The 27,357-nt window shown below is 34.6% G+C and overlaps 2 protein-coding genes across 2 annotated transcripts; both read left to right on the top strand.

Moving 5' to 3' along the window:
- Positions 1-1,987: 1,987 nt before the first annotated feature.
- MFP2 (multifunctional protein 2) lies at positions 1,988-13,437 on the top strand. Its single transcript, XM_022049200.2, has 18 exons — positions 1,988-2,225; positions 3,092-3,163; positions 3,290-3,355; positions 3,442-3,495; positions 3,600-3,667; positions 3,743-3,824; positions 9,466-9,521; positions 9,658-9,960; positions 10,067-10,153; positions 10,560-10,734; positions 10,820-10,941; positions 11,161-11,324; positions 11,407-11,661; positions 11,765-11,886; positions 11,980-12,101; positions 12,297-12,445; positions 12,530-12,668; positions 13,114-13,437. Exons 1-18 carry the CDS (start codon positions 2,129-2,131, stop codon positions 13,147-13,149), a joined length of 2,169 nt encoding a protein of 722 aa, XP_021904892.1. The 5' UTR covers positions 1,988-2,128; the 3' UTR covers positions 13,150-13,437.
- Positions 13,438-13,952: 515 nt separating this feature from the next.
- Positions 13,953-26,225, top strand: LOC148268576 (bidirectional sugar transporter SWEET17-like). Its single transcript, XM_088216580.1, has 6 exons — positions 13,953-14,039; positions 14,190-14,226; positions 14,351-14,561; positions 14,740-14,895; positions 25,733-25,852; positions 25,971-26,225. Exons 1-6 carry the CDS (start codon positions 14,006-14,008, stop codon positions 26,121-26,123), a joined length of 711 nt encoding a protein of 236 aa, XP_088072706.1. The 5' UTR covers positions 13,953-14,005; the 3' UTR covers positions 26,124-26,225.
- The last annotated feature ends 1,132 nt before the right edge of the window (positions 26,226-27,357 follow it).

The following is a 27,357-nucleotide window of genomic DNA, read 5'->3' as shown; positions in this document are numbered from 1 at the left end:
AATAGGGTGAGGGGTCCTTACTTGTTTTCGGGATCCGAATACGATTCACAGTGCGCCTGCAGACCGTCCCTAATTTTTCCCTGAATTTTTCCCGGGGAACTGAAACACACTAACAGTACCTGCACGTGTTCCAAAAAAAACCCAAATTAGGCCCAGGGCCTCTTTCGGCCCAAATCGCAACTCCGGCAAGGCGGCTCCGCCGTGCTCCGGCGACGGCGCCGCCGCTGGCGGCGGCGGGTCGCCTCGGGTTGGCTGTTTTCGGCCGTTTTCGGCCGAATTCGGCCACACTCGCATTGGTCCTTGTCAGAAAACAACCCTAGGGCCCTCGGGGGGCCAAAAAATCACGAAAAAACTGAGCTTACCGGCGGTGGCGCTCTCGGGTGCGGCGGCTCTCCGGCGAGGTTCGTGTTTTGGTGATTCGGCTCCGGTCAACATGTAGAGAAAAGAATGGTGATCACGGTGATATAAAAATTGCATCGAACGGAGGCCGGGAAGGGCCTCGTCGGAGGCAAAAACCGAGAGGGGGCGCGGCGGCGCCGCTGGGCTTCGGCCGCGTATTCCGGCCGTTTGGCCGGGATTTCGGCCTCGATTTGGCCATAGGAGGAATCAGCGGAGAAAAACGAGTCGGGGGTATGAAATTTATCTCGATCGGCGGTCGGAAATTTCCCCGGTGCGGCGGCGGGTGGCGGCGGTCGGTCTCTGGTTCGTCTTCTCCGGCGAGCGGCGGGCGGCTAGGGTTTGTGGTCTGGTGTGGGGGTTCTATTTATAACCCCTTACCTTTTGATCTCAGCCGTTCATTTCGTTTTAATCTGGGCCGTCGGATCGCACCCACGCGGATCGCCAACGTGGCTCCTTTCGGAGTGACGCGGTCTTGCCACGTGGCAGGCCCCGGTTGGCCGGGACTGCTGACCGGGCCTGCTGACGTGACCTTTTTTTTTTATTTTTTTTTTCTCCTCTTTTCTGGGTGCTACACCATCTCTTTGTCATGGGAACAAAATTACATCTTATAAATTATATTTTTATTTATGTGTTATAAATACATTAATAGCTTAGTTATAAAAATTTTACATTAATTTATACACAATTGAAAGTTTGTGAAAGCCGTTTAATTTGACTTATTTTTGTAATTATTACCAAACTTATAATTTAGTATCTTCATTATTTTTTTTATATTTATTATTATTATTATCGTCGTAGATATTAATTTTTATATTAAATAAATATTTGTTACCTTTTTATTATAATTCCATTTTTAACAACATATTGAAAGTCCCAAGAGAAACTTGGAATTGCGTGCCACTTATCTTTATATGTGAGATAATTTGATATTTTATTATTTTTATTAAACGGGCGAAGATTTTTGTTGTCTTAACTCATCAATTGATTCACGCGCCAGAATGGCAGTTATTTCTGGCAAATTATGAGATTCATTGTAATTTAGTTTTAGTGTTTTTTTTTTTAAATTTATAAAATAAATTATCATATAATATATAGGCAAAAAAAGAATTAAAAATTTTCATATGATATTTTTCCATTTTTAAATTATTTTTAAAATGAATTAAATTTAATATTTCATATGTATTTTAGGATGGAATTTTGTTTTTATTGATCACAAAAAAAAAAAATTAATTTTAGGATGGACTCATGAAAGGGAGAAGGAGTTGGGGAAGAATTTTATTTTATTTTATATTTTGATAATTTAATTTTTATTTGTTTATATTAAAAATATTTTTAAAAATTATTTGAACTCAATAAATAATAATAATTTAGGATTAAAATAATAATTTGCTCAAAAAAAATTTATTTCAAATGCACATCGGTTAGAGCGTGTTTTCACTCGCGGAAACTCGAGAATGGGATCGTCAAGGTCCGGCGAAGAACCCGACCCACGCCATAAATACTGATTGCTCGCGTTAACGTTCAAACCTCTCTAACTTCATTGCATTGAAATCCTCACCCGCAATAATCAATTTCGAACTGCTACTTCTTTTCATGACCTTTCCGGAAATTTTCGTTGCAGGCCGGCCATTTTCATAGCCACAGAAGTAGTTGTAGCTGTAGCAAGTAAGCAAATCCCGTGTTGAGACCGAAACAGGGGATCATAACCATACCGGAAGTGGAGAGAACCATGGAAACGAAGGGAAGAACGGTGATGGAAGTGGGAGCTGATGGTGTTGCAGTGATCACCATCATTAATCCTCCCGTCAATTCTCTCTCATTTGATGGTGCTTTCTCTATTTTCTGATCAGATCTTATCTTTTTGCATTACAGCTTTATATCTGCTTAGCGATGTCTGTTAAGTGGAGTTCTTGTTTTGTTATGTTTTTACGGCGTTTGTTTGTTCAATTTTCTTGGTTATGTATTTTAGCTATCAATTTCATGGTGAATAGGAATGAATTCCAGTCATTGGCTGCAAAATTCATTATCTATAATGCTTTGATTAGAGTAGTTTGTGTTCAGTGGGTGTATTTGGGGCAGGATTATTTTGGGAGAACGAGCGCCATAGTTTAGTGGTAGTTACTTGACATGATCTAGACAGTAATTTTCATTAAAATACGACATGAGTAGGAGTAATACTCGCGATTGTTAACTGGTAATCAGTAATCAAGATGTTTAAGGTGCATTACTGACGTTTCTTTCCCTCCCCCAATTTTCTTAAAGTAAAAATTGTCTGGTTTATTTATTTATGATAATTTCTTTATAAGTTGGGTACCGATACCTTAATATTCCATGTACTCGATTCCTTTATTGGATGTTTATTTGATGAAATTAGTTGACAAGTCAGAAAAGTATATACACATATAGCAGGAAAGTTCTTTAGTTTAGCTGATCAGTCACGATCTCATCTTTAGGTTTCATGGTGTGAAATCTTACTAGATGCGAGCAGTTAGGAAGGAGAAGAAAATGAGTTAAATTTGGGTATCTATTAGGAAATAACGCCAAGCTTGAGAAAATTTGGCCCTCATTTTCTTTGGCTTGCTTAAAACTTTGGTGGTTTGAATGCTTTTGTTTCTGTTTAAGTGGATATTGGGTTTCCGAAACAAGATTAACCAAGCTTTTAACTCTGGTTTCTCCCTGTCTCTTTCCCCAGTTTTATACAGTTTGAAAGATAATTATGATCAAGCCACCCGAAGAGATGATGTGAAGGCAATAGTTGTTACTGGTAAGTCTGAAGAGATCATTATGCCAAAAATTGAAATGGAAAAAGAATAAAAAGAAAGAAGGAAACGGGGAAACATAACCAATTTTAGAGATGAGAGGATATTGACATCTTTTGTTATTGGAACAGGAGCTAAGGGGAAATTTTCTGGTGGCTTCGATATTTCAGCTTTCCGTGCCTTCCAAGGAGGAAAGGGTATGTGCGCTTTCTCATATGCTAGATGTTGAACGAATTTACAACCTGAACTTTGGTAAAATTTCATTCTTTTTTTTTTTCGACAGAACGGCCAAAGCCTGGCGTTGTTTCAGTAGAAATTATCACTGACACCCTGGAAGGTACATATTTGGACTTCTCCCATGGCTCAAATTCTTTCAGCAGAAGTAGTATTAATCTATATTGACTGTCTGATTGATCTTTCTTTTTTTTTCCATCATAACAGCTGCAAGAAAACCATCTGTTGCTGCCATTGATGGCCTTGCCTTAGGTGGGGGATTAGAAGTTGCAATGGTATGTTTATCTATATCTTGGGGCTCGAACTTCCTTTTAAACTTTCTATTAATTTTCTTTTAATTTTTCTCCCAGGCATGCCATGCACGGATCTCAACTCCTGGTGCACAATTAGGATTACCTGAACTTCAACTTGGAGTTATTCCTGGCTTTGGAGGTATGGCTTTGCGTTAATGGGGTTGATAATGTTTTTTCTGAGTTGATCAGCAGGACCTATCATTGAGGTGAAGAAAATTTAAGATAGTATTTTGCCCCAGCTGATAACAGTAATTCTTTTGGCTATTGAAATCATTTAAAATGCAAAGGGTAGGTTAGTTGAACAGGGTAGTGTCAGTAGGGTAAAAAGCAAATTTATTGTTTGAGATAATTAAGAGAGTGAGTAGGGGAGTAAATATTTAACAGGGTTACCATATTATTCTCAAACCCAATTGATTAAAATATTAATATTATAATTTCAAAATAATTCTTAATTTTATTATTTATAGAAAAACTATTATATTAAGTTTTAAAATGAAGTAATAAATCCCCTAAACCAAAAATGAAGAAATTGATTCATTTTCAGCACAATAAAAAAATGCTTCCAAAAGAGTTTCACGTTATCATTCCCCATTAGCATACAAAATCTTTTTCCAGTACATTTCAGGGAATAAAGATTTTCTTTTGGCTTCCTTGAGGAAAAAAGAAAGCTTTTTTTTCCTTTCTTTCAACTTGCGCTCGAGAGGATATTGCAGAGACAATTAGCAAAAATTGGCTTGTGAATGAAGATAAAAGATCCAAAATGCAGTCAAACAAGAACAACTTCTTTGATGCCAGAGCAACATATATATGGAATTGTATTACTCAGAAGTCCATGGTTTCCATAATTTTGCATGTTGAGGATAAAATATTTTCATGTTTTCTTTTTTTGATGCTCAAAATGTGAGATAACAAATGGCCCAGAGAATAATTAGGTGGAAATAAGAAGACTTAGCTTACAAACCTTTGACTAAAATAACTGTTAATATAATTAAGATTTTTATAATATACTAATATATAAGTTACAAATATTTTATTTTAATAATTATAAATTTATTTTTCAGATTTTATAAAATATTTATTAATTAATAAGAGTAAAGTAGAAAGGAAATAAGTAATTGGATTATGTTATCCAATTGGGTAGTCCTTATTCACCCCAAGTTGGATGAATGAGGAGTAATACGTGGGTAGTTTAAGGCCCTTCCGTACTCATCACAGTTTCATTTTAACACAGTTATTGGTAGGGTAAGACTCACTTAACTTTGTCACTCAATATATCAAATATTTCCTTAAGTATACAATTAGCAAGTAACCTGGACTAGTGTTTCCTTCTGTCAAAAGCATTTTGTAGATACATACAACATTTGGATTATTTGTAGTTAGTCAATGAGGGTATGATGAGAAATTGAACATAGTAAATTGCATTTTTCTCTCAAAAAAAATTGTGAATTGCATTTTTCCCCCTCTCCTAATCCTGGATAGGTGATAGTTGTTTTCATGGATCAGTCATCATAAGAAAAGCTATTACTTGTTTTGTCTGTTTGTTTCAATAATGGTTTTCACATTGATAAGCATGTGGCTGCAAGAATTTGCTTTGAATGGATTAGGCTACGAATGGAGTAAAGATTTGCTATTGGATCTTTAACTGTTAAATGTCCATTGAGTTAAAAGGAAAATGCTAGAAGTTTACTCCTTGAAAAAATTGTAAGCAAAAAGGTGCAAGATATGAAAGGTATCTATAGTAATCTTACATGACAGTAGAGAAAGATGGGGTAAAGTTTGAGATGGGCTAATAATTTGAGTATGCCTGCAAGTAAATATTGTTCCCCGAAAGGCACACAAGGACAAGAAGAAGGTTGAACTTGAAATTATTGTTGGCCGAGGTCATGGCATTTACATGCATCAGGCTTTAACCCTGGATTCACTTTGATTTTAAGATACATTTGAGAGCTTGTCTTTTTTTTTTGAGAAGAAAGTGTAAGACGTATATTAAGTAGGCGCCAAGGGGGGGACCACTCATGTACAAAGAATTTACAGCTCGTTAAGGGTATTTACAATGAGCCCAAAATCATCTAAACTATCAAGGTTGTGTCCTAACATAATAGAACCAAAAAGGTGTAATCATTTATCCTTGATATTAACAAAATTCCTCTCAATATCCTCAAAAATTCTATTGTTTCTTTCTTTCCAAACAATTCAGAATATAGTGAGTGGAATTAGTCGGAAGCACTTGTTCTTGAAGGTGAGACCCTCTCATGCAAGTTCAGCCTTGATGGAGCCAGCTATAACCCAGTGAATACCCACGAGGCAGTAGAGATTTCAGTCCAGAAACCATAAGTGATTGGGCACCATAACAGAAGGTGCCTGCAGCTTTCCAAGTTAGATTTGCATAAGGGACATCTGTTAACTAGTTGGAAACCTCTCTTCGTGAGATTATCAAATATCAAGATGCGTTCTTTTGCAGCCTTCCAAATGAAGAACGAGATTCTAGGTGGAGCTTGTGACATCCAAATGATTTTACTGGGAAAAGCATATTCATTTCTATTTGCAAAGCTCGCCAAGTACTTGTAAAGAGAGGTAACAGAGAAAGTGCCATTTTTGTTTAATTTCCATCTGAGTCTGTCATCATTGAAATTCAGCTGTATATTAGCTGTAATTTCAGATAATTCCATGTATTCGTCAATTTCCCAATCCTGGAGATTACGATTGATAACCACGACTCACGGAAAAGAAGTGTTCCCCTCGAATAATTCTTCAACTAGGATATCCTTGTTGCGGATGATGGCAAATATGTGGGGAAAACAGGATTGGAGATTGCTATTTCCCAGTCACACATCCTGCCAAAAACGAATTTTGTTGCCTTTACCAATGACCCAAGTGGAGCAGTTCTGTATAATGATTATGTTGCATGAAACTCTTCCATAGGCTTCTTCCATAATTGTTCCAGTTTAATATGGTCATATTGTACAGACCCTTGTTGAACCATTTGCATTCAATGATATTTTTCCAAAGGCAGTTTGTGCTATTCCAGAATTTCCAAATCCATTTACGGTGTAATGCTTTGTTAAGTATCATTAGAGACCTTAACCCCAGTCTACCTTTATCTTTAGGTTGTTTGATATCATCCCAGCTGACCAAGTGAAGCTTGCGGCTGTTCTCACAATCACCCCAAAGGAAACGACATTGAATACTTTCCAATTTTTTGGCTACACTAGCCGGAATTGTAAGGACCGAGAGGTAGTAGATGGGTAGGTTAGATAAAGTACTCTTTATGAGAGTGAGCCTACCACCTTTTGACAAGAGTTTCTTTTTCCAATTGGCCGGTCTACTTTGGAAAATGTCGATTATAGGCTCCTAACAGCTGCTGACTCTGTGTTTAAAACCAAGAGGGATGCCCAAGCACTTGATGGGCAGATTTGTGGCTTTGCATCCCAGTACTTTAGCAAAAGAGGGTTCGGGGCAGTTGGTGCCAAATTCCACTAACTCGGATTTGTTGTAATTAATCTTTAAACCCGAGACGGCTTGGAAGCAGAGAACAATGCATCTCAAGTTTAGAATTGAGCTTATATCCGATTGGCAAAAGAATAGGGTGTCATCGGCAAAAAATAAATGTGAAATCTCCATTTGTTTATCTTGGCTGCCTACCACAATATCTTTTAAAAGCTGTAGGTCTCTAGCTCTGTCAACCAGTTTGTTAAGAGCTTCCATGAAAATAATAAAGAGTAAAGGGGAGAGGTGGTCGCCTTGTCGCAAGCCTTTAGAAGCATTGAAGAAGTTAGACGGACCACCGTTTGTAAGGACTGCAAAACTGGTGGAAGAGATGCATGTGCGGATCCAGCTCCTCCATTTTGGTCCGAAACCCATTTGTTCGAGCATGTAATCAATAAAGTTCCAAGAAACGTGATCAAAAGTCTTTTCCATGTCGAGCTTATAGAGTATACCTTGGCTTTTCTTCCTGTAGACCTCATCCACAATTTCGTTGGCCATAAGGATGGCGTTTGTGATCTGTCTCCCATGGACAAAAGCTTGCTGAGAATCCCCGAGGATGGAGTGTAACACTTCAGATAAACGGTTGGTTAGAAGTTTTGATAATATTTTGTAGATGCTGCCTATAAGTCTTATTGGTCTAAAGTTTCTTTTTTCCGTAGCATCCTTTTTTTTAGGGATAAGGACAAGGAATGTGGAGTTGATTGATTTCACAAAAGAGGAATTTTTGTGAAAGTCATTGAAGAACTCTAGGAAATCCTGCTTCACCACATCCCAATATTCCTGAAAAAACTTGAGGTTGAAGCCGTCGGGTCCCGGGGCCTTGTCCCCATCACAAGCACGGATGCTGGCCAAAATTTCCTCTTCACTGAAATCAGTTTCCAGGTCCAGAATAACTTGATCATCGATTCTGGCAAATTCTAGGTTGTCCAGCATAGGTCTTGCACAGGGTTCCTCAGAATACAGGTCAAGGAAGTAGTCTTTGGTGGCTTCTCTTATGGCAGTGTTCCCCTCGAAGCTTTTATTGTCAACGAGGAGCTATTCCACATAGTTACTTCTTCTTCTGTGGTTAGCCTAACAGTAGAAATATTTGGTGTTTCTATCACTATCCTTAAGCCATTTCTCTCTGGATTTTTGCTTTCAAGAGATAGCTTCCATGTTCAATTTGTTGGCTAAATTAAGTTTCAGAAGTGTCCTCTTTTCTCTGTCAGAATCAGTGAGACCCGATGTCCCCTCAGCATTGTCCATAATTTCAATTTCTGTGATAATGCTTCTGATTTCTAGTTCTTCAGCCCTGCCGGTAGTGAGGCCCACTTTGATCTCTTCCTTCAGATATTTAAACTTCCCGGCAAGCTTGAAACTGGCGGTGTCACTGAAATTCTTAGTAGACCAAGTCGATTCAACCAAGGAGTAGGTCCCCTCTGGATTCCTTCTGGATTAAGACAAATAGGAAAGTGGTCAGATAAAGTTCTAGGGAGTACTTTTTTTGAGTGATACGGTAATTCCAGCAATAGTTCTGATGAAACAAGAAATCTGTCAATTCTGGAAAATGAGGGATTCTCTCTCTGGTTACTCAAAGTCCACGGTCCTCCTTTTAATGGCAGGTCAACTAAATCCAGTCTCTCAATTGGGAGATTGTATCATTTTTTATAACATAGGGTGGAGAAGTGTTTTGGACCACTCTCATCCTTGCTTGCGTAGTTGTCAAATCTTGTACATTGTATTATACTTTACCAGAAAAATAAAATTATTGACGTAGTACATAATTCCTATTGTATTGTTTAGCATGTGACTTGCCTCTATAACAAAATTTTTTTTCCCATGTCAGTCGGTAATTTGTGTTGTGAATCTGATGTAACACGTTAGTAAAACTGGATGCAAAAATTGTCATTGATTAACATATGAATGTTAAATGCTAATCGGGTTGCATATCAGATTCTAAGTTCTAACAGCTACTATTAGGATCATCTTTGACATACAGTGGATGGAGAACATTGAATAATTATAAAATTTGAAATAAAAATTTCTTATTATTGCCCAAGTCTAGATATGAAAGCAGAAAAAAGGGTACCTGATTCCTGTCAAAATGTTAGTAAGTGAATATAATTATTTATTTGTTGTTGATCTTATATAAATGGATAGAGACCATTTAATGATGGTAAACTTTGAAGTGAAAATCTCTTTTCTAGTGCTCAAGTCTTGATATGACAAAATAGAAAGTGTTTCTCAATCCTATCAAAATGTTATTAAGTGAATATCATTGATTCCCTTAATCTGATAATACTGAGTTGGTTCAGGAACACAGCGACTTCCACGTCTTGTTGGTCTCTCAAAAGCCCTTGAAATGATGCTGGTAAGTAGTTGGTCATTCTTCAATTAGATTAATTTTTTTTTTTCTAAAAAACAATTTCTACTTTTGGTACTATATGTATGTCTTTGTTATAAAGGTTCAATTCTTCTCTATTTGTATGTTCTGTGGAATGACATAGACATCAAAGCCAATCAAAGCTGAGGAAGCTCATGCCTTGGGTCTGGTTGATGCCGTGGTTGCACCGGGTGAATTGGTAAATACTGCACGTCGTTGGGCGCTGGATATTTTGGAGCTTAGGAGACCATGGATTGCTAGTCTTTACAAGACCGACAAGTTGGAGCCCCTTGGGGAAGCAAGGGAAATACTGAAGTTTGCAAGGGATCAGACTCGTAAGCGAGCTCCCAATCTCAGACATCCCCTTGCTTGCATTGATGCAATTGAAGAGGGTATAGTTTCTGGTCCCAGGGCTGGCCTATGGAAGGTCTTTATCTATCCCCATTACCATTCCTATATTCCTAGGTTTCTTAGCAAAATTGAGCTATATGGTTAATATGCAACAGTATATGGCTCTTTTCTGATTCTGGCAGGAGGCTGAAGCTTTCCAAGAAGTTATAGCTTCTGACACCTGTAAAAGCTTGGTCCATATCTTCTTCGCTCAACGTGGAACTTCAAAGGTTTTGATAGAAAAGTACTGCTTATTATTATTTTTTTTTGTTATCATGTTGCAAGCCCATGTATTAACTTGATGGATGGTGTTAGATTATTAATAGAACCATGAATTTTTAACATGTCATGAACCTGAAATTTGCATAGATCAAAAGGATGCTGATTCTTTATAGCTGCATTATCTACATTGCACACTTGTGGTAGAAGTTTTGTGTCGGAGTAGCTGTCAGTGTATAATTCCCCATTTTCTGTTGTTGCAGTAAAACAATGATTCGGTTACTTTTTCAAAGTTGTTGTACTGCTGTTCTAAAAAAAAATTGACGGGCAAAAGTTGTGATCTGTTCGATGCCTATTACCTTGACCTTGAATATCTTTATTTCTTTATTAACATCGTTTCCTCTTAACCATGTACAGGTTCCTGGGATTACTGATCTTGGTTTGGTGCCAAGACGAGTAAGTAAGGTTGCAATACTTGGTGGAGGATTAATGGGCTCTGGGATAGCCACAGCATTGATCCTTAGTAATTACCAAGTGATCCTTAAGGAAGTAAATGAGAAGTTCTTGCAGGCTGGAATTGATAGAGTCAAAGGTGAAGCTGGAACCCTGTATATTACTGTGCTTCCTAACTTATGATGGTTTTTGCTTATACTGTTTTGTGATATCCTTTATTTCAGCCAATTTGCAAAGCCGTGTCAAGAAAGGAAAAATGAGTTTAGAAAAGTTTGAAAAAACTCTCTCTTCTCTCAAGGGTGTTCTTGACTATGAAAGTTTTAAAGATGTGGACATGGTTATAGAGGTATTTTTAAACCTTTTTTTTTTTTTAATCATTATCATTATATGTAGTTGAGGTATTTAATGAATTTAATCTTCATGACTTGTTCTTGATGCTTGGAACAGGCTGTTAATGAAAATATTTCTTTGAAGCAGGATATATTTATTAACTTCATAAATATAGTATGTTCTCCAGGAATTTAATGAATTTAATTTTAATGAGATGTTCTGGTGCTTGGAACAGGCTGTTATTGAAAATGTTTCTTTGAAGCAGCAAATTTTTGCTGATCTTGAGAGATATTGTCCTCCACATTGCATTCTTGCAAGTAACACTTCCACAATTGACTTGAACCTGATTGGTGAAAGGACAAAATCCCAGGATCGGATTGTTGGGGCACACTTTTTTAGGTAAATTTTTTGGTGCAGCAGTTGTTTGTTACTTCGACCTGCTTTTTCCCTTGGCACAAAAATGATTATGTTTCTCATGCAGTCCGGCTCATGTGATGCCATTATTGGAAATTGTTCGTACCAAACAGACATCTCCACAAGTAATTGTTGACTTGCTAGATGTTGGGAAGAAGATAAGGAAAACCCCAATTGTGGTAGGCAACTGCACAGGGTTTGCTGTGAACAGAATGTTCTTTCCTTACACACAATCTGCTATTTTCCTTGTTGAACGTGGAACAGATCTTTATCAGATTGATAGGGCAATTACCAAGTTTGGAATGCCTATGGGTCCATTCAGGTACCTCATTCATGGGAAGTCTAATGGTTATCTTCTTGCTTGTTCTTTTGAGATTTCGACATGTTATGTATAACTATCATAAATATTTTTCATACTGATGCAGATTGGCTGATCTGGTTGGTTTTGGTGTGGCAATTGCAACTGGCAAGCAGTTTATTGAAAATTTTCCTGAGAGAACATACAAGTCAATGCTTATACCAATTATGCAAGAGGATAAGAGAGCAGGTTTGGTCCTAATCATCCAACTCTTGGTTGCTGGCTGCTTATCCTTATACTAGCATCAATCTAACATCTATCTGAATCTTTAATTGATTTCAGGTGAAGCCACTCGTAAAGGGTTTTATTTGTATGACGACAAACGCAAAGCTAGGCCAGATCCTGAACTAAAGAAATACATCGAGAAGGCAAGGAGCTTCTCTGGTGTTAATGTGGATCCTAAGGTCTCTCTCTCCTTGAATCTCGATTCAATATTTTATAACCTTTACTTTCCACCTTTCAAAAACCAAAAAAAAAAAAAAAAAAAAAAACCTTGCATATCAATATTGGCACCAAAGAGAACAAGTAGTAGCATTGATGAACTCATGCCCCCATCTCTCTCTCTCCCCCTAATTTTTGTTGGATAACACTTGGTACAGTTTGTGAAGTTATCTGAAAAAGACATTGTGGAGATGATATTCTTCCCTGTGATAAATGAGGCCTGTAGAGTATTCGCTGAAGGTATTGCAGTCAAAGCAGCAGACCTTGACATTGCTGCTGTTATGGGCATGGGATTTCCACCATATAGGTTTGTTATCTCTATTTATTGAAGCAGGTCCCTTGCTAAGTCCTGTGTACTCTTATTTTAACTAGTTGTCCCGATTCTGGTCAGGGGAGGAATCATGTTTTGGGCTGATACTCTTGGTTCCAAATATGTATATTCACGGTTGGAGCAATGGTCCAAGACACATGGAGAATTTTACAAGCCTTGTGCTTTCCTGGCTGAAAGAGCAGCTAAGGGAGCCCCTCTGGTAATAATCTGAAACTGTATTCTTCCTTAAAAGATTAGTATTTTGCTTATTTATTATTGCAATCATGAATGGAAAAAATTGTTTTACGGCCCAACTGATGATTTAGTAGAATAGCTTGCTTTGGTGCACCATGTCACATTTATTTGAGAAATTTAATTACCTTATTTTAGCTTTTCCAAAATAGAAAAATTCAATGAGATCGAAACCACCTAAACTTAAAGAATTTGTTCAAATGGTTATGCTTTGCTGTATAAATGCAGTCGAGTAGTAGGATGTGTGCAGGCTATGTTTAGTTGGTAATGCAGAGTGGAAGTTACACCAGCACAAGATAGCCATGAATGCTAGTATAGTGGAAGATAGTTTACAATTAACTTAATCAGCCTTATAACTGTGTAAACTGATATTTTCTGATGTCAACACATCTCTGATGAAATGTCCAATGCAGAGTTTACCGGTAGACCAAGCAAAATCTCGGTTATAAGGGGAACGCGCCAGCTTCATTGTAGGAGGAACTAAAATAAAAGGGGGTTCCAAGATGTAAGAATCTAAATGCACAAGGCAAGAAAAAGGGGCAGAGTAACATATGAACACTGCAACAATAATATATAAACATCTGATTATTTATACAGAGTAGTTCTTGGTTGTTAAAGCTTTTATATGTAATCTTCTTAGCAGTCTTATCTGGATGGATTCTTTGGTGATTTCCATCCTGTCTTTCAATAAATTGTCTGCTCTTTGAAATTTAGTTTAAATTTTCTTTTTGAGTTCATTCCAGAAGCAGATTATTCACCTCGTAAGAATTAGTCTAATTGGTGAGCAACTATACTTTCTTACTGTTATCTAAATTTGATTCTTATATATATATATATATATATATGTTATCCAGTTCCTACTGTCAAAAAATAAAAATTTAATTAAACAATAAAGGATAAAAATATTTTTGGTTAAAGACAGTAGTTTTTTCGATTATCTACTTGATTACTAATAATTATTAAAAATCTTAACAAATTTCTTTTATTCCCTCCCTTGGTTTACAATTATAATATTAAGTCATTTTCGCATATATTTGGGAATGCATTAAAATATTCGGAGAATACGAGGGACCATACAATATATATATATATATATATATATGGGGTTAGATATCCATACCATTCGCCATTATGACAAAATTTCATCAAAATTACTATTTTCAAGTCTTTTGTCTTTTACTCTTTTATATTTGTTGGACCCCACCCACATTTAAGTGGGACCCACCAGCATATATGTATGTACGTGTGTGGTGTTGAAATAAAGCTCATCTTCATCATTTTTCTACCCCATCAAATTAATCAAATATGGAGGAGCTGAGTTTCTATATTGGGCTCATAGGTTAAGTATCTCTCACACTATACATATACATATACATATACATATAAATATATATATATCTTCTTTGATGAAATTAATTATATATAAACTTAGAAAAAGAAAATTAAAAATCATGGTTGGCCTACTTTTTTCTTTTTTTTCTCATTGCAGGTAATGTAATTTCAGTGCTGTTGTTTCTATCCCCCATGTAAGCCCTTATATTCTACACCCAGAATAAGATCATGAATCGTTATAGCATCATATAGTTATATATGTATACACACACACACACACACGCGCGCGCGTATATAATTATATGTTAATATTTTCAGGGGAACATTTTGGAGAATAATAAAAAGAAGATCTACGGAGGAGTTTGAGAGTCTTCCTTACATCTGCACGTTGCTGAACGTCTCGTTATGGACATATTATGGAATCATAACTCCTGGAGAATACCTTGTTGCCACTGTTAATGGTTTTGCTGTTCTCGTTGAGACTGTCTATGTTGCTCTATTCCTTCTTTATGCACCTACAAAGATCAAGGTTGATTATTACTTCACTGTACATACATGTTTATATATATATATATTATATATGCAAGGAAGTAAGAGAATTGAATTATCAATTATTGAAATTTTTATTTTAGGGAGAAATATTTCTAAAATTTTTTTGTAAACGAATGAAATTTGATATTTCGATCTCGATTGTCTTCGGGTGCAAGACTGCGATTCTTGTGGGGATATTGAACATGGTTTTTCCAGCAGCAGCAATTCTTGTTACTCGACTAGCTTTGCAGGGAGAAACTCGATTAAACGTAATGGGATTCGTGTGTTCGGGACTTGAGATCATCATGTACGCTTCTCCTCTAGCTGCCATGGTAAGATTCTTCCGCAGAGTAAATTGCAATTCTTATTATTGTTCTTTAATCTTATTATGATTTATTTTAGGGGTTTTATATAGCAATTTTTTAACATAACTTTATACATTTTATCAATTACATAATAGATTCACGTAATTTATATATATTCTTATACCGAAGTATATAGAAACACTAATTATTTAATAAAAAGATAATCGATAAGATGATTGAATCTACTATATGTATACACATACATTTATATTCAAATCTATAAGTTTTTTTTTTCTTATTTTTTCTTGAAATTACTCATCTAAAAAAAAACTAGTATGTACATGCTATGTCGTTATATGAATTAATAATATTACATATATGTAATTAATTTATAATATTATATACAAGTAAATAAAAATCATATATCAAGAAGTCATGAGTAATTTCCCTTTTTTTATTGGCATAACTAATTTATTAATTAGTATGTATTAATGGTTATATTCAGATTAATTAGTATTTTTTTTTTATAAGAACAAGCTGATCATATATAATTTATTAAAATATGTACTCACTTTATACAAGAATAAATTCCTTTTTTTTTTTTTTTTGTTTTTCCAATAGTCGATTGTAACGCGGCCTATATACTTTCACGGGCACAAATCCACCGGTTATCCCTTCATAATCGCTCATGAACTCAACCAAACAATTTATTTATGTAAATGTTCAGTATACATCCAACTTATTTGATTTACCTAAATCAATCTCAACATCCCATTTTATAACCAATTATTCCCAAGTAACAAATGAAACAAAAAGGAAAGAAATCCTATTTACAACGAAGAAGTAAATTTGGTGAACACTCCAATGTAAATCAAGATATGCGTATTGTTTGGTTAACCCACTTCTTTTAAGTAGTGTCTGACTGCTTGAAGTTTTGGCTCCGTCTTTTGTCCTACTATATGATATTTAATGAGCACACTGTAGTCCAGTAAAATAAATTCAGAACTCAAACAAAATATGAAAAAGCATTTAAACTCCTAGCCCGGTATCCCCCCTGTAGTCCTACTTAACCTATAACTAGTACTCCCAAGCAACATCATTCTCAACCGCTTCTTACAAGGATATCCCCTAGCGATTTCCTCACCATCTAATGTAGTACTAGGTTTTTCTTTCTTTTTTTTTCTGCTCTCACTTCCTCCTAGCATCCCCGCCTATTTCGTAATACCTGTTAACACCCTCACCCTACCTATATTACCTTTCCGAACACCTATGCCTACCTATCCATACTTCTCTCACCCTCCCTCTTTCTTGTAAACTTATTTGTCCTTTGTTTAATTTTCTGGCTGACCAGAATCATTGTCATATCTTTACCCTTAAGCTTTTACACATACTCATCCATGCACCCACAGAATAGTAATTGTTCTCACTGGTCTCATACCATAACCCACCCGCTCAACAACCCACAAATAAAGCAGAGTTCCAATCACATTACTACCAAACAATAGTGGACACATCTCACCTCCACACACCGGCCGGGCACACAACACACACTCACTAACAACACCCACACAAACAATAAGATTCACATAACACTACCACTAGAAACTATTGGATGCATCTCACATGCACACACATCGGCCCTTACTTGGCCATACACACACACACACCAACAACACACACAAACAACAAAGTTCAAATAATACCACCACCAGAAAATGTTGGACACATCTCACATACACGCACACCAGCCCTTGTTCGACTATACACACACACCAACGCTAACATGGACGACTTAATTGAACACCCCTATTGTCACCAATATCGACGCACCAACACTACCGTCCATTTGCACCAACATCAATACCTCGAAATTTCAAACCAACAATCCTCCTCACTTTCATATCCCATCATTTTATAGTAAATGACAAGTCTACTTACTAATTTGTCATTCTCTAGATAAATCGACTTCCACTCCTCTCCCTTTACTTGGCCCTAATTTTTACCTTTCTACATTTTTCACTCAGACTTACTCTCCTACCTACGACCTCAACTACACAAATGTTTAACTTCCTATTTAAGCTCATTTTTCATTGAAATAGCCTAATCACTCCATTAAACCTCACTTATCCCTCTCAACATGCTGCTGATTCCCTCATTTCTTCTTATATAACTAGTTAGTCCCCATCTACGACCCTATTTGGATACATTCCCAATGTACACCTCACACTACTCTACTTTAGCCTGCTCATCATGTTTCTCATCCTTTCCAATTGCGTTATTCGTCACTCCTCATCTCTCCACCTTTTCAAACCTCAACGATCATTTATTCAGTAAACCAAAAAGAAATTCATACTGTGTTACCATAACAGAGTTTGAAATCCTAAATTTATTTATCTCTTAGTTCCATCGTCTTCTAGATTAGTAGAAATCTCCTTCTCTCGTACTTTCTTTTGAAATTTCTCTCTTAGTCGCCCATCAAATCTTCAAAGCTTGATTGAATGATTTGTATGATGGTTTCTTAATGTTGGGTATGGTATGGTATATGCAAGATTTATTAATATTCAAATTTAACTATGTTTGGATGATAGTCTATTAATGTCTGGTAGTGACAGCCATTTTTGTTTGCATTGACAGTATGATATGGTTGTATATTTGAACAAATTGTCTATTTTGCCTATATTTTATTGTATCTAGTAATAAATAAAAAATAAAAAGAGAAAAGTTAAAAAAAATATGTAGTGTTAAATATAGAGATATATAAATATATATAATTAAATATATACATATATAATATATATATACAATTAAATATATTATATACATATATAATTAAAATATTACATACATGTATATTTATAATTAAAATATTATATACATGTATTTATATATAATTAAATATATAAATACATATATAAATACATAAATATATAATAAAATCGATATAATTAAATATATTATATACATATATATATAATTAAAAATATAAGTACATAAATTTAATTGAATATATAAATACATGTTTATATGTATACAATAAAATAAATAAATTGCATTGTTAAAAAATAAAAAAAAAATACATAGTTTCATAAATATAAGAGCTTTAAAAACATAACACTAGTTCAACTACTCTAAATACAAATATTTTATAGCGTCATCATTCATTTACAAATGTAAATTAGTCCAACATAGATTAAAATACAAATTAAACCATCGTAAAATAAAATAAATAAGTATAGGTGTTTATATAAATTCCGACCAACCATAGAAAGAAATATAATACATCATGCAACATAACTTTTGCAACATTCCTACATCTAAACTCGGGTCTTGCACGGCAATAACAACATCTTCCGTTTCAAATACCTGCAAAAGTAAAGAAAAGTAAAGAAAAATAAAAAAAAACAAAGATTACAAATTAACAAGTTTTTATATATGTTATTACCTAGTTCTGGAAGCAAATTCTTTAGAAAATTCTTGCGACCTTTAAGAGGACAACTTAAGAAACTAGACACTATATTTGATTCTTTCAAAAAATAAATATAAGCTTGTGATTTTTAATCTTCAGTGAGACTCAAACGACCAATTTCTTCATACAGCTGAGTCGATGAAACATGTTTTGTTGATACCATAGTATTGAGTGCATCAACAATCATTCTAATTTTCTCAAGTAGATAATCATTTTCTAGAATACCATCCAAACGTCTTGATTTACTCGGCCTTGAACAACTTAGTATTTCACCTTCGAGTTGTGAAGTAGGAGTTTGAGGCATTGGATGATCATGGAAAGATTCCTCACTATTGATGTTGATATTAACACAGACATTTTCGGGACCCATACTCATCACATCCTTAACTCCCATTGCATTTGTATTAACATTCATATTCGTTTGTCTTCGAGAGGTACGTGTTGTGTCGCAACCAACTCTGTTAACTCTATCTTTTCTAAACATTTCCAACATTTTGGTATAATTTTAAACCCGTTTGTTCTTAAGTTCAGCTGCTTCTGGATAGGCTATTATAAAATATGATATTAATATTTAAACTATAAAAAGTATTGCAAATAACATATGAATCACTTTTTGATTTACCTCTATTAGTTGTTTCTAGACCTCCTCTTCAGCTTCAAATTTTTCAGTTAACGGATTCTATGCAAAACCACTCAGCTCATATTTGAATATGTCATACTATTTTGAGAACTGCTTTTTAAAATTTTTAATGTGCTTGTGGACTTGCTCTTTTACAAATTGCAATGTTTGGGTAGCTGCACTTCAAGTCTGAAACGATATAATCAATAGCTTGTAGTGGTGAATGTTCCACCTGATTTGCGGCCTAAACAATGTTGAGAGTAAAATGCTTCTGCTAATGCATCATCCAATGTATCAGTCCAGTGGAAAATGTTACCCCCTTGATCTGCAAAATTATTCCTACTACCATTTTATACAACACTGCAATACAAAACCAAGAAATATAAAATTATCATTAAGAACAAAGTTAGCATCAGTCCAGTAGATAAAGTTATCATTGTCAATAAGCAGAACTTCATTGAAATATAAAGCATGAATAAAAGTAGAAAATCCAAAATATAATGTTACGATTAAAATGTTAATATAATATAATAATATCGTACAAAATACAACAATTGTGAAGAACACAATTCTTAAGCAATACAAGTACTATAATAAAACAATCAACCATTATAAGCAACCCACATATCAACTGTTTTCATATCCCTAATAGCTTCTCCCATTCTTATTTCCTCATGGCTATCCTTAACACTAAATGGAATACATTCATCATGAGAAGTGTTTCCAGGTTCTTCATCAACCTCTCTCAGAAATTTATTGTTTGGATCATCTTTTCGCAAAAAGTTATGCGAAATACAATATGCAAATATAATGTGATTGACATCCTTCAACCTATAGTGTGGTTCATTAACACTTAAAATAATTGGAAAGTATTTTTTAAGAACTCGGATGACACGTTCAATCGCATTACGTAAAAAAAATAACTAAGATTGAATAACTCACGAGCATTTAATGGTGGCTTCCTGGAGTATTCACTCAAGTGGTACCGTTCTCCCCTATATAGAGTAATTAATCCACCCCGCAATATAAAACCAGCATCTACTAGGTAGAACTTACCTGAAAACATTATGTAAAGTTATAAATTTGTTTTTGAAACCTATACACTATATTTTGAAATTTAAACTTTTTAATCACTTTTTAGAATTATTAGAGGATCATCAAGTCTCGTTAATGTATGTTTCATTACTCTCAAATCTGATGTGGTCCCCTCCCACCCAGCAAGGACATATGTAAAAGTCAAGTCAAATGCACAAGCCACTAAAACATTTTATGTGGGAAAAATTTTTCTCCCACAGAATCTTGGAGCATCAACTTTGGACACTTTGACACGTATGTGCGTTCCATCGATTGTACCAACACAATCCTAAAATTAATTGATCATTAATTAAATAAAATTATACGTAATTATAAAAATTTAATCAAGTAAAATGCATATTTACCTTAAAAAATAGAAAAAATCTAAGATTGTTGGCTATTTCTGATGGCACTTGTGATCCATCAGGCTGATTTAGGAATTTATCAGCCAGTTCTACTATTGATTGTATGACATTGTGAAAATGATGACTTGTCGTCTCTCTTGATTGTAAAAAATGTCAAGACATGACTCGATTTCTTTGATTGTGTCCTAATAAGTAAAGTGTCTTGAATACATGTTCCTCTACAGTTATACGAATGGTTAGTTTAAGTCCACCTTCTGTAACTAGTAGATAACATAACTTCGTAAATAATGGAGTTGTCATCCTAATAATGTACCGACAGAACTCACTTGATACCAAACTGTTCATAAGCTTGGCTTGAACATTCTCACATTCAAGTCTTAATTCATGTGCATATCTAAGTTTTTTCATTCTATGAATATAAGTTCCTATAAGCATCACTAAAACCCCTGCTAACATTGCTAGGCGTTCTGTATAATTCATCTAGAAATGGGTATGAAATATCAAATGAGTATCTATTGACGAGATAATTAACTATATGGTAGGATTTTTACATGTGAGGAAAACATTCAAATTCAATATAATATTCGTCACCCAGTAAAATCTTGACTTAGAAAAACTTTACAAGAATTTCATCATATAAATGCACAATGAAACACTTTAATCAACTAAAGAGCATCAAAAGAAGCAAGACATATAGTAAACACAAGAAGCTTTAGCACACAGATAAATGTAGAACTTAGGAGAATAAAACATTAGCTAAACAACATGCACCAAGAGCACTGAAAATCTCCCCAGAAACTTCAGAACTGCATGAATGGTGGCCCACTAAAGAGGGAACAACCACTAGCATGAGAAATATAGGAAAAAATAAAGACAAAGAAAAAGGACTTTAACAACAATGAATCAAGAAATAATCAGGATGAATTCTAATAAAGAAGAGAAGCAAAACAGGAGCCACAGTTTTCACCACGCTCGTAGCAGAACCACCCCATTTATGTATCTAGCCCTAGTGAGGGCACCCCATTCCCAGAATCCACACCCTCAAACAAGCACTTAGAAAGCCCACCTCACATATACAAGAGTTCCCTGAATATGATGTGTGTTATGCTAAAACAACTGTTCTTTTTTCAACAAAACTATATATTAAACCTTTCTGACTCATATCTGAATTTCAATTTCAGAAACCAAAATTAAATTCTCAACGTCAAACATTTTTCAGATCCTCCTGACATTTTTAAATAGCAATAAAGTTTGATCTTCATGGCATTCCCTATCAATCAATAATTTATATTGCACCATAGTAGAAAATCTATCAACCTCAGAAAACTAACCCTCTATCAATTAAAGTCTATCCGCATTGATCGATTCAGACGACTAAACAATCGATGAAATATGATTTGGTAATCTACTTATGAGTTAACCAAGTACATCTAGATTGGGTATATATAACTTATCTCCCCCAAGTTTTTTTAATATTAACTAAATGGATTCTCATCTTTTCTGTAAAAAACTTGCACACTATAGTTGAAAACTTTGAAATAAAACTGTGGACAATTTGTACCTTGCAACAACTTCCAAAATATCAAATCCTAACTTGAACATTAAGTAACTAAAACTTAACTCTGACAAAAAAATTTAATTCTTATAATTAAATTTACAAAGAGATTAGCACAGCATAATCCACTACGCAACGTAACAAAAATCAAAGCACATAATGATCCATAAGCATCCGGTCTTAACAAGTTGAGAAAGCTACAAATCGAAGAGGCACAAGAGAAACAAAACAACTGAATTTTGACAAGAAACAACACTCAAATTCTTCTATATGCTCTGTCAAATTAGCAAAAAAAAATAAAAAGGAAATTAATGCAAATCAAACAGCAGCGTGAGCACATACTTTTTTCTTTTCAATTTTCAAACAAATCTAATTGAGCGCAACATACACATACCAATCAAACAAGACGCAAATAGCGACGAAAAAATAAAAAACACATATCGAGAGAGAGAATAAAGTGGATTGGCAGTAAACAGTTAAATTAAAGAAATTGTAGGAAACTACAAAATCAGAAAAATTAAGAGAACGAGAACCATGAGGGGAAAAAGAAAAGAGAAATCAAGAGAGAAATCAAACTATTTTCATTACCAACTCAATGTATGGTTACCTGGTCGAACAAGAGAAACTGGAGATGACCACTATTTGCAACTCGAGATGTGCAACTCTTCTTGAATCAGTGTCGGATAGAAGAATAATAATAATAAACCCTAGAGAAGTAAGAAGAAAAAGAGTGAAATGTGTCAGGTAGAATGATTTAAAATGAAGGGTAATTTTATAAATAATAAAAAATATTAGGGTATAAAGGAAAAAAATTATTGAACCATCATAAAACTATTAAATCGGTGGTTTGAAAAAATGAGAAAAATCATGGTGTAAAGCTCCGACACTTAAATGGAAATAAAGTTATAAATTAAATACGGAAGCGAAATAATAGAGTTAGGATTTACATTCCTTGCACAACAATTTAAAATGCCCAATAGGGCTACGAGAATGTTCATTCTAAAAGAATAAATAGAAATCAAAGAAATAAATAAAAAGTAAATAAATAAACATCATAGGATGACATTCACTAGTTTTTGAAGGAAGTCTAGGTGGTGAACTATTAACAACCCTTGATTGGAATATGAATTTTGGTCCTCTTAATCTGAAATAGTTAATGAACAGGTGAGGTACATTAGCCCAGTAAGAATATCACGCTAATAACAGATATAGAAAATTGAAGATTGGTAAAAATCATAAAAACAACCAATGGAGCCCTTAATTTAATGTAATAAATCTTTTCAAAAATAACTTATGAAAACTCATATCCATACACTTTTTATTATCATATATAAGATAACAAGAAATGATCATTTTATATTTTTAACCGCTTACCGGTACTCCTGATGGTCCATAGAGATGTCCTCCTACTCGTGAACCTAATATCCAATTAAACAATTAACCGATCGTCTCCATACCCCGTCCGATAATAGGTGCCAAATATTTCACCACCTCGATATTCCATCTGGTATGAGGATGACCCATATCTCCCAAACCTTACTGGTAAGGGACTTTCCAGCCCCATGCGACTGAAATAATGTTTATGGTAGGGTTCCCTATGTACTGGGTCTGTCCACCCTTTTTCGAGTACCTAGTAAGTCTTTTCCATATAGGTTTTCATCAGTATAACAATCAACCACACAATAACCATATCTCATTTTATACTCACAGTTCACTTAAACAACAATATAGTTTAACACAGCCAAATAACCAATGAGTAGAATACCGACAAACAATGCAGGAAAAATAAATAACCAAATAACCAAAAAGACTCTAAAACTATCAATTCAGTTACGCACCGTATAATAGTAAACAAATATAGGCAATACAAGAAAATAAACAGAAAATCGAAACGACCGTGAACTAATCAGTTTCGCCTTCACTAGTGACCTGTAATTATTTTTAGGGTTCTCTAATTTTTTTTATAAAAACACACAATTATTAATTGTTAAGCATCAATTTTCCATAACAATTTTCCGTAATAGAGAAAAGAATCCTTACCTGGATTAGTGTTTTGAGATGTTGTGCTGCCTACTATGCTTCTCAACGAGTACCAAGTTTCTTGAATTATCCCTGCAGAATCCAAAACACTTTTCATGTACCTAAAAATTTAAAATCAGTGTGCAAAACTCATTCTGGTCAATTTTGGGGTTCCGGCATAGCGGTGCTGCTATGCTTCGGCATTAGCTCTGCCGCCCATGGTGGTGGTTTGCCTTGGCCTAGCCGGTTTTAGCCAGTTTTGGGTAGTTTTGGCCGTATCCCTGCAGAAAAGCAACTGACAACAGCCTCGGTTGGTCGAAAAACCACAAAAAAATGAACTCACCGGCGGGAGGGACCTCTGGGTACGGTGACTCCGCCGGTTCTCCTTCGCGGTTGAGATTCTTTTTTCAATCAACCTGCACAGAAAATGACGGTGAACACAATGATAAAAAAAATTACGTGAAATGGGAATTGGGAAGGGGCTCATCGGGGGAGTTTTGGGACTTAGGCCGCGGCAGTTTCGTCGAGTTTCGCCCGCGATTTTTGGCTCACCTGCCGTCCATTTTGCTCCGATTTGGCCATAGAGGTGCTTGAAATCAAATTGCGAGCAGGTAAGAGAAATTTTTTACCTCTTTTGATGGTCGGCGGTGGCTCCAGCGGCAGGGATTAGCAGTCAGCCTCCTTCTCTAGTGTCTGGTTTTTTTTCTCCTGCGGGGGCTGGCGGCTAGGGTTTGGGTTCCCATGTGATACGAGGTATTTATACCCATCCCATTTTGATCTGGACCATCCATTGCGATCAATCTTGTCCGTCCGATCTCGCATAAGGAGGAAATAAATCTGAACTGTCTATCGCGATTTGATCTTGACCGTCCGATCGCATTTAAAGAGAAAATAAATCTGGACCGTCCATTGCGATTTGATCTCGACTGTCCGATCGTGTTTAAAGAAAGAAAAAATCCTGGCTGTCCACAGGAGCGGGATCGATCATGGGTCGTTCGATCGTAGGACACATGGATCGTCCATGTGGCACCGATGTCAGACTGCCTTGCCACGCAGCATGCTCCGGTTCGTCAAGGTTGCTGACTGGACGGTCCTACGTGGTACAATTTTTTCTATTTGCACTATGCCCCCCAATTTCTAATTTTTCTTTCAAAAACATTCCTCGAACACAAATGTTTACTATTTTTTTTCAAAATTATTTTTGATTTCATCCCTAACCTATTTTTTCCATAAATTCAACAAAAATTAAAATAAGTTATTTTTTTATATATTTTAGAATGTCAAAATTGATATCGGACTAAATTCTGGGCTTGAGTATTACACGGTCTTAAGAATAATGACTCAACCAGTAAAAAACTATATTATGTGTTTGGAAGTGCAAACAAACAGAAAAAAAATCATGAAAAAATCATACCATTATTATTGAACCACCATTCAAACATATTCTAAATCCCTCTTCCTCTCTTTCGTCTGGTCTCTCTCTTTTCCTCCCTTTCTTTTCTTTCTTTTTTCGTCAACGTACCCCTTTATAATACCCCCCCACCCAAACTAAATGCTAGCCATCATCCTAGTACCCTGATCCTCACCGTTCAATTGTTTGACTCCACCCTAAATATATTCATATACTATTTATTATCGATTTTGATATATTTACTATTTAACTAGATTAATCAGTATTAAATTTAATCGGGTTTGATTTTTAATAAAATTTATTTTTATTTAAATAACAATCTATTATATATATATATATATATGGTTAATTTCAGAAAACAGTGATGATTACAAAGAGCGTTGAATACATGCCGTTCTTCCTCTCCTTGTTCCTCTTCCTCAATGGTGGGATTTGGGCAATCTATGCGTTTCTCCTACACGATTATTTCCTATTTGTAAGTACTCTCTTTCATTAATAAATTTCATATTTTATTTATTAATAAATTTAGTAATGTGTGATAAAAATTAAATATCTCTATAAATATATATATATAATCTTGATGGGTAATTTAGGTACCAAATGGAGCTGGATTTATACTTGGAATAGCTCAGCTACTTCTATATGCAGTGTATAGAAATGGGAAGGCATCATATATAGCAGGAATTGAAGAAGGGTGGCAACAAGAGCCTCTACTTGTATACTCTTCAACCAATACTAATAATTAATTACTATAATTATAATTATATACTCATGATATATATTCAACGAGCCTACCTTAAAAATATTATGTTTTCATTAGTTGTATGTATACATTAATTTCTACCCTCTTTTTAGTTTACCCTCTTCAATTACATGCCACAACTTCTTCTCTAGCTCCTTATAGGAGTTTAATATTTACAATTAATTAATATGTCGAGTATTAGTTTAATTTACTTAATTATTTGGTACAAGCTTTGTAAATATCTATACAAACATGAACATGTTATATATATATATATATATATTCCATTCTCTCAATTAATGAAACGTGCACTTTCCCCATTTTTTGTAATACTCCACTTTTCATTTTTCTTCTCCCTAATTAACCAAACACTCTTCTTCAATGGCCGTTCTTCATTCTTCTTCCATTGTGTTCTCTTAATCACACCATTTTTTTTTTTTCCGATCCACGAGCTTTTTTTCTTTGACTTTTCATGGTGTGTAATGGAGACCAAAAAATTATAAATTATGAATATAATATTATTTATATTTGACATGCGTGAATTCTGAGTTCATATAGCTAAAAAAATTTATAAATTATTTTATTAGTAAATTGTAGAAAGAAACTTGCTGATTCCCTACATACTGAAAAAAAGAAAAATAATAATTCTTCAATTAATTATTCTATATTGGATTTATTGAAGAAAAAAATTATAGTATAAAAAAAAATGGATATATACATATATACAAATAAAAAAATTTAATTATATTTCATTTTTCTTACAGTGTTAATTAATTAAATAAATTCAGATTTTCTTTCTAATCCAATAAAGATGAGATCCATATTCTTGTGCGTGATGATTTACAAGAATATTTACAAGAACATATATATGTGGTAATTAACTGATTATCATGGATTTTTAGTTTACTAAATAATTAAATTAATTAATTAATTAATATGAACAATAACAACGAAATGCCCGTTAATCAACATCGTATATTTACATTAGAAAATAATTAGTTGATTGTTAATAATTAATTATTTAAAATATTTATGCCGTCCACGATATTTTTGGCTATGACTAATTATGTATCTGGAAAAAAAAAAAAAAAAAAAAAAAAAAAATTAGGGAGCATAGAGACATATACTGATCGAGATCGCGACAATATATGTGCACATATATATATATATATATATATTATATGTGTTGAAAAAATATAATATAATATAATATTACTCACACATGGTGTACCTCCTCC

This window comes from Carica papaya, chromosome 3, assembly GCF_054855325.1.
Source record: "Carica papaya isolate Zhongbai chromosome 3, ASM5485532v1, whole genome shotgun sequence".
In the NCBI taxonomy this organism is placed as follows: domain Eukaryota; kingdom Viridiplantae; phylum Streptophyta; class Magnoliopsida; order Brassicales; family Caricaceae; genus Carica; species Carica papaya.
This window is presented reverse-complemented; position numbering and strand designations above follow the sequence as displayed.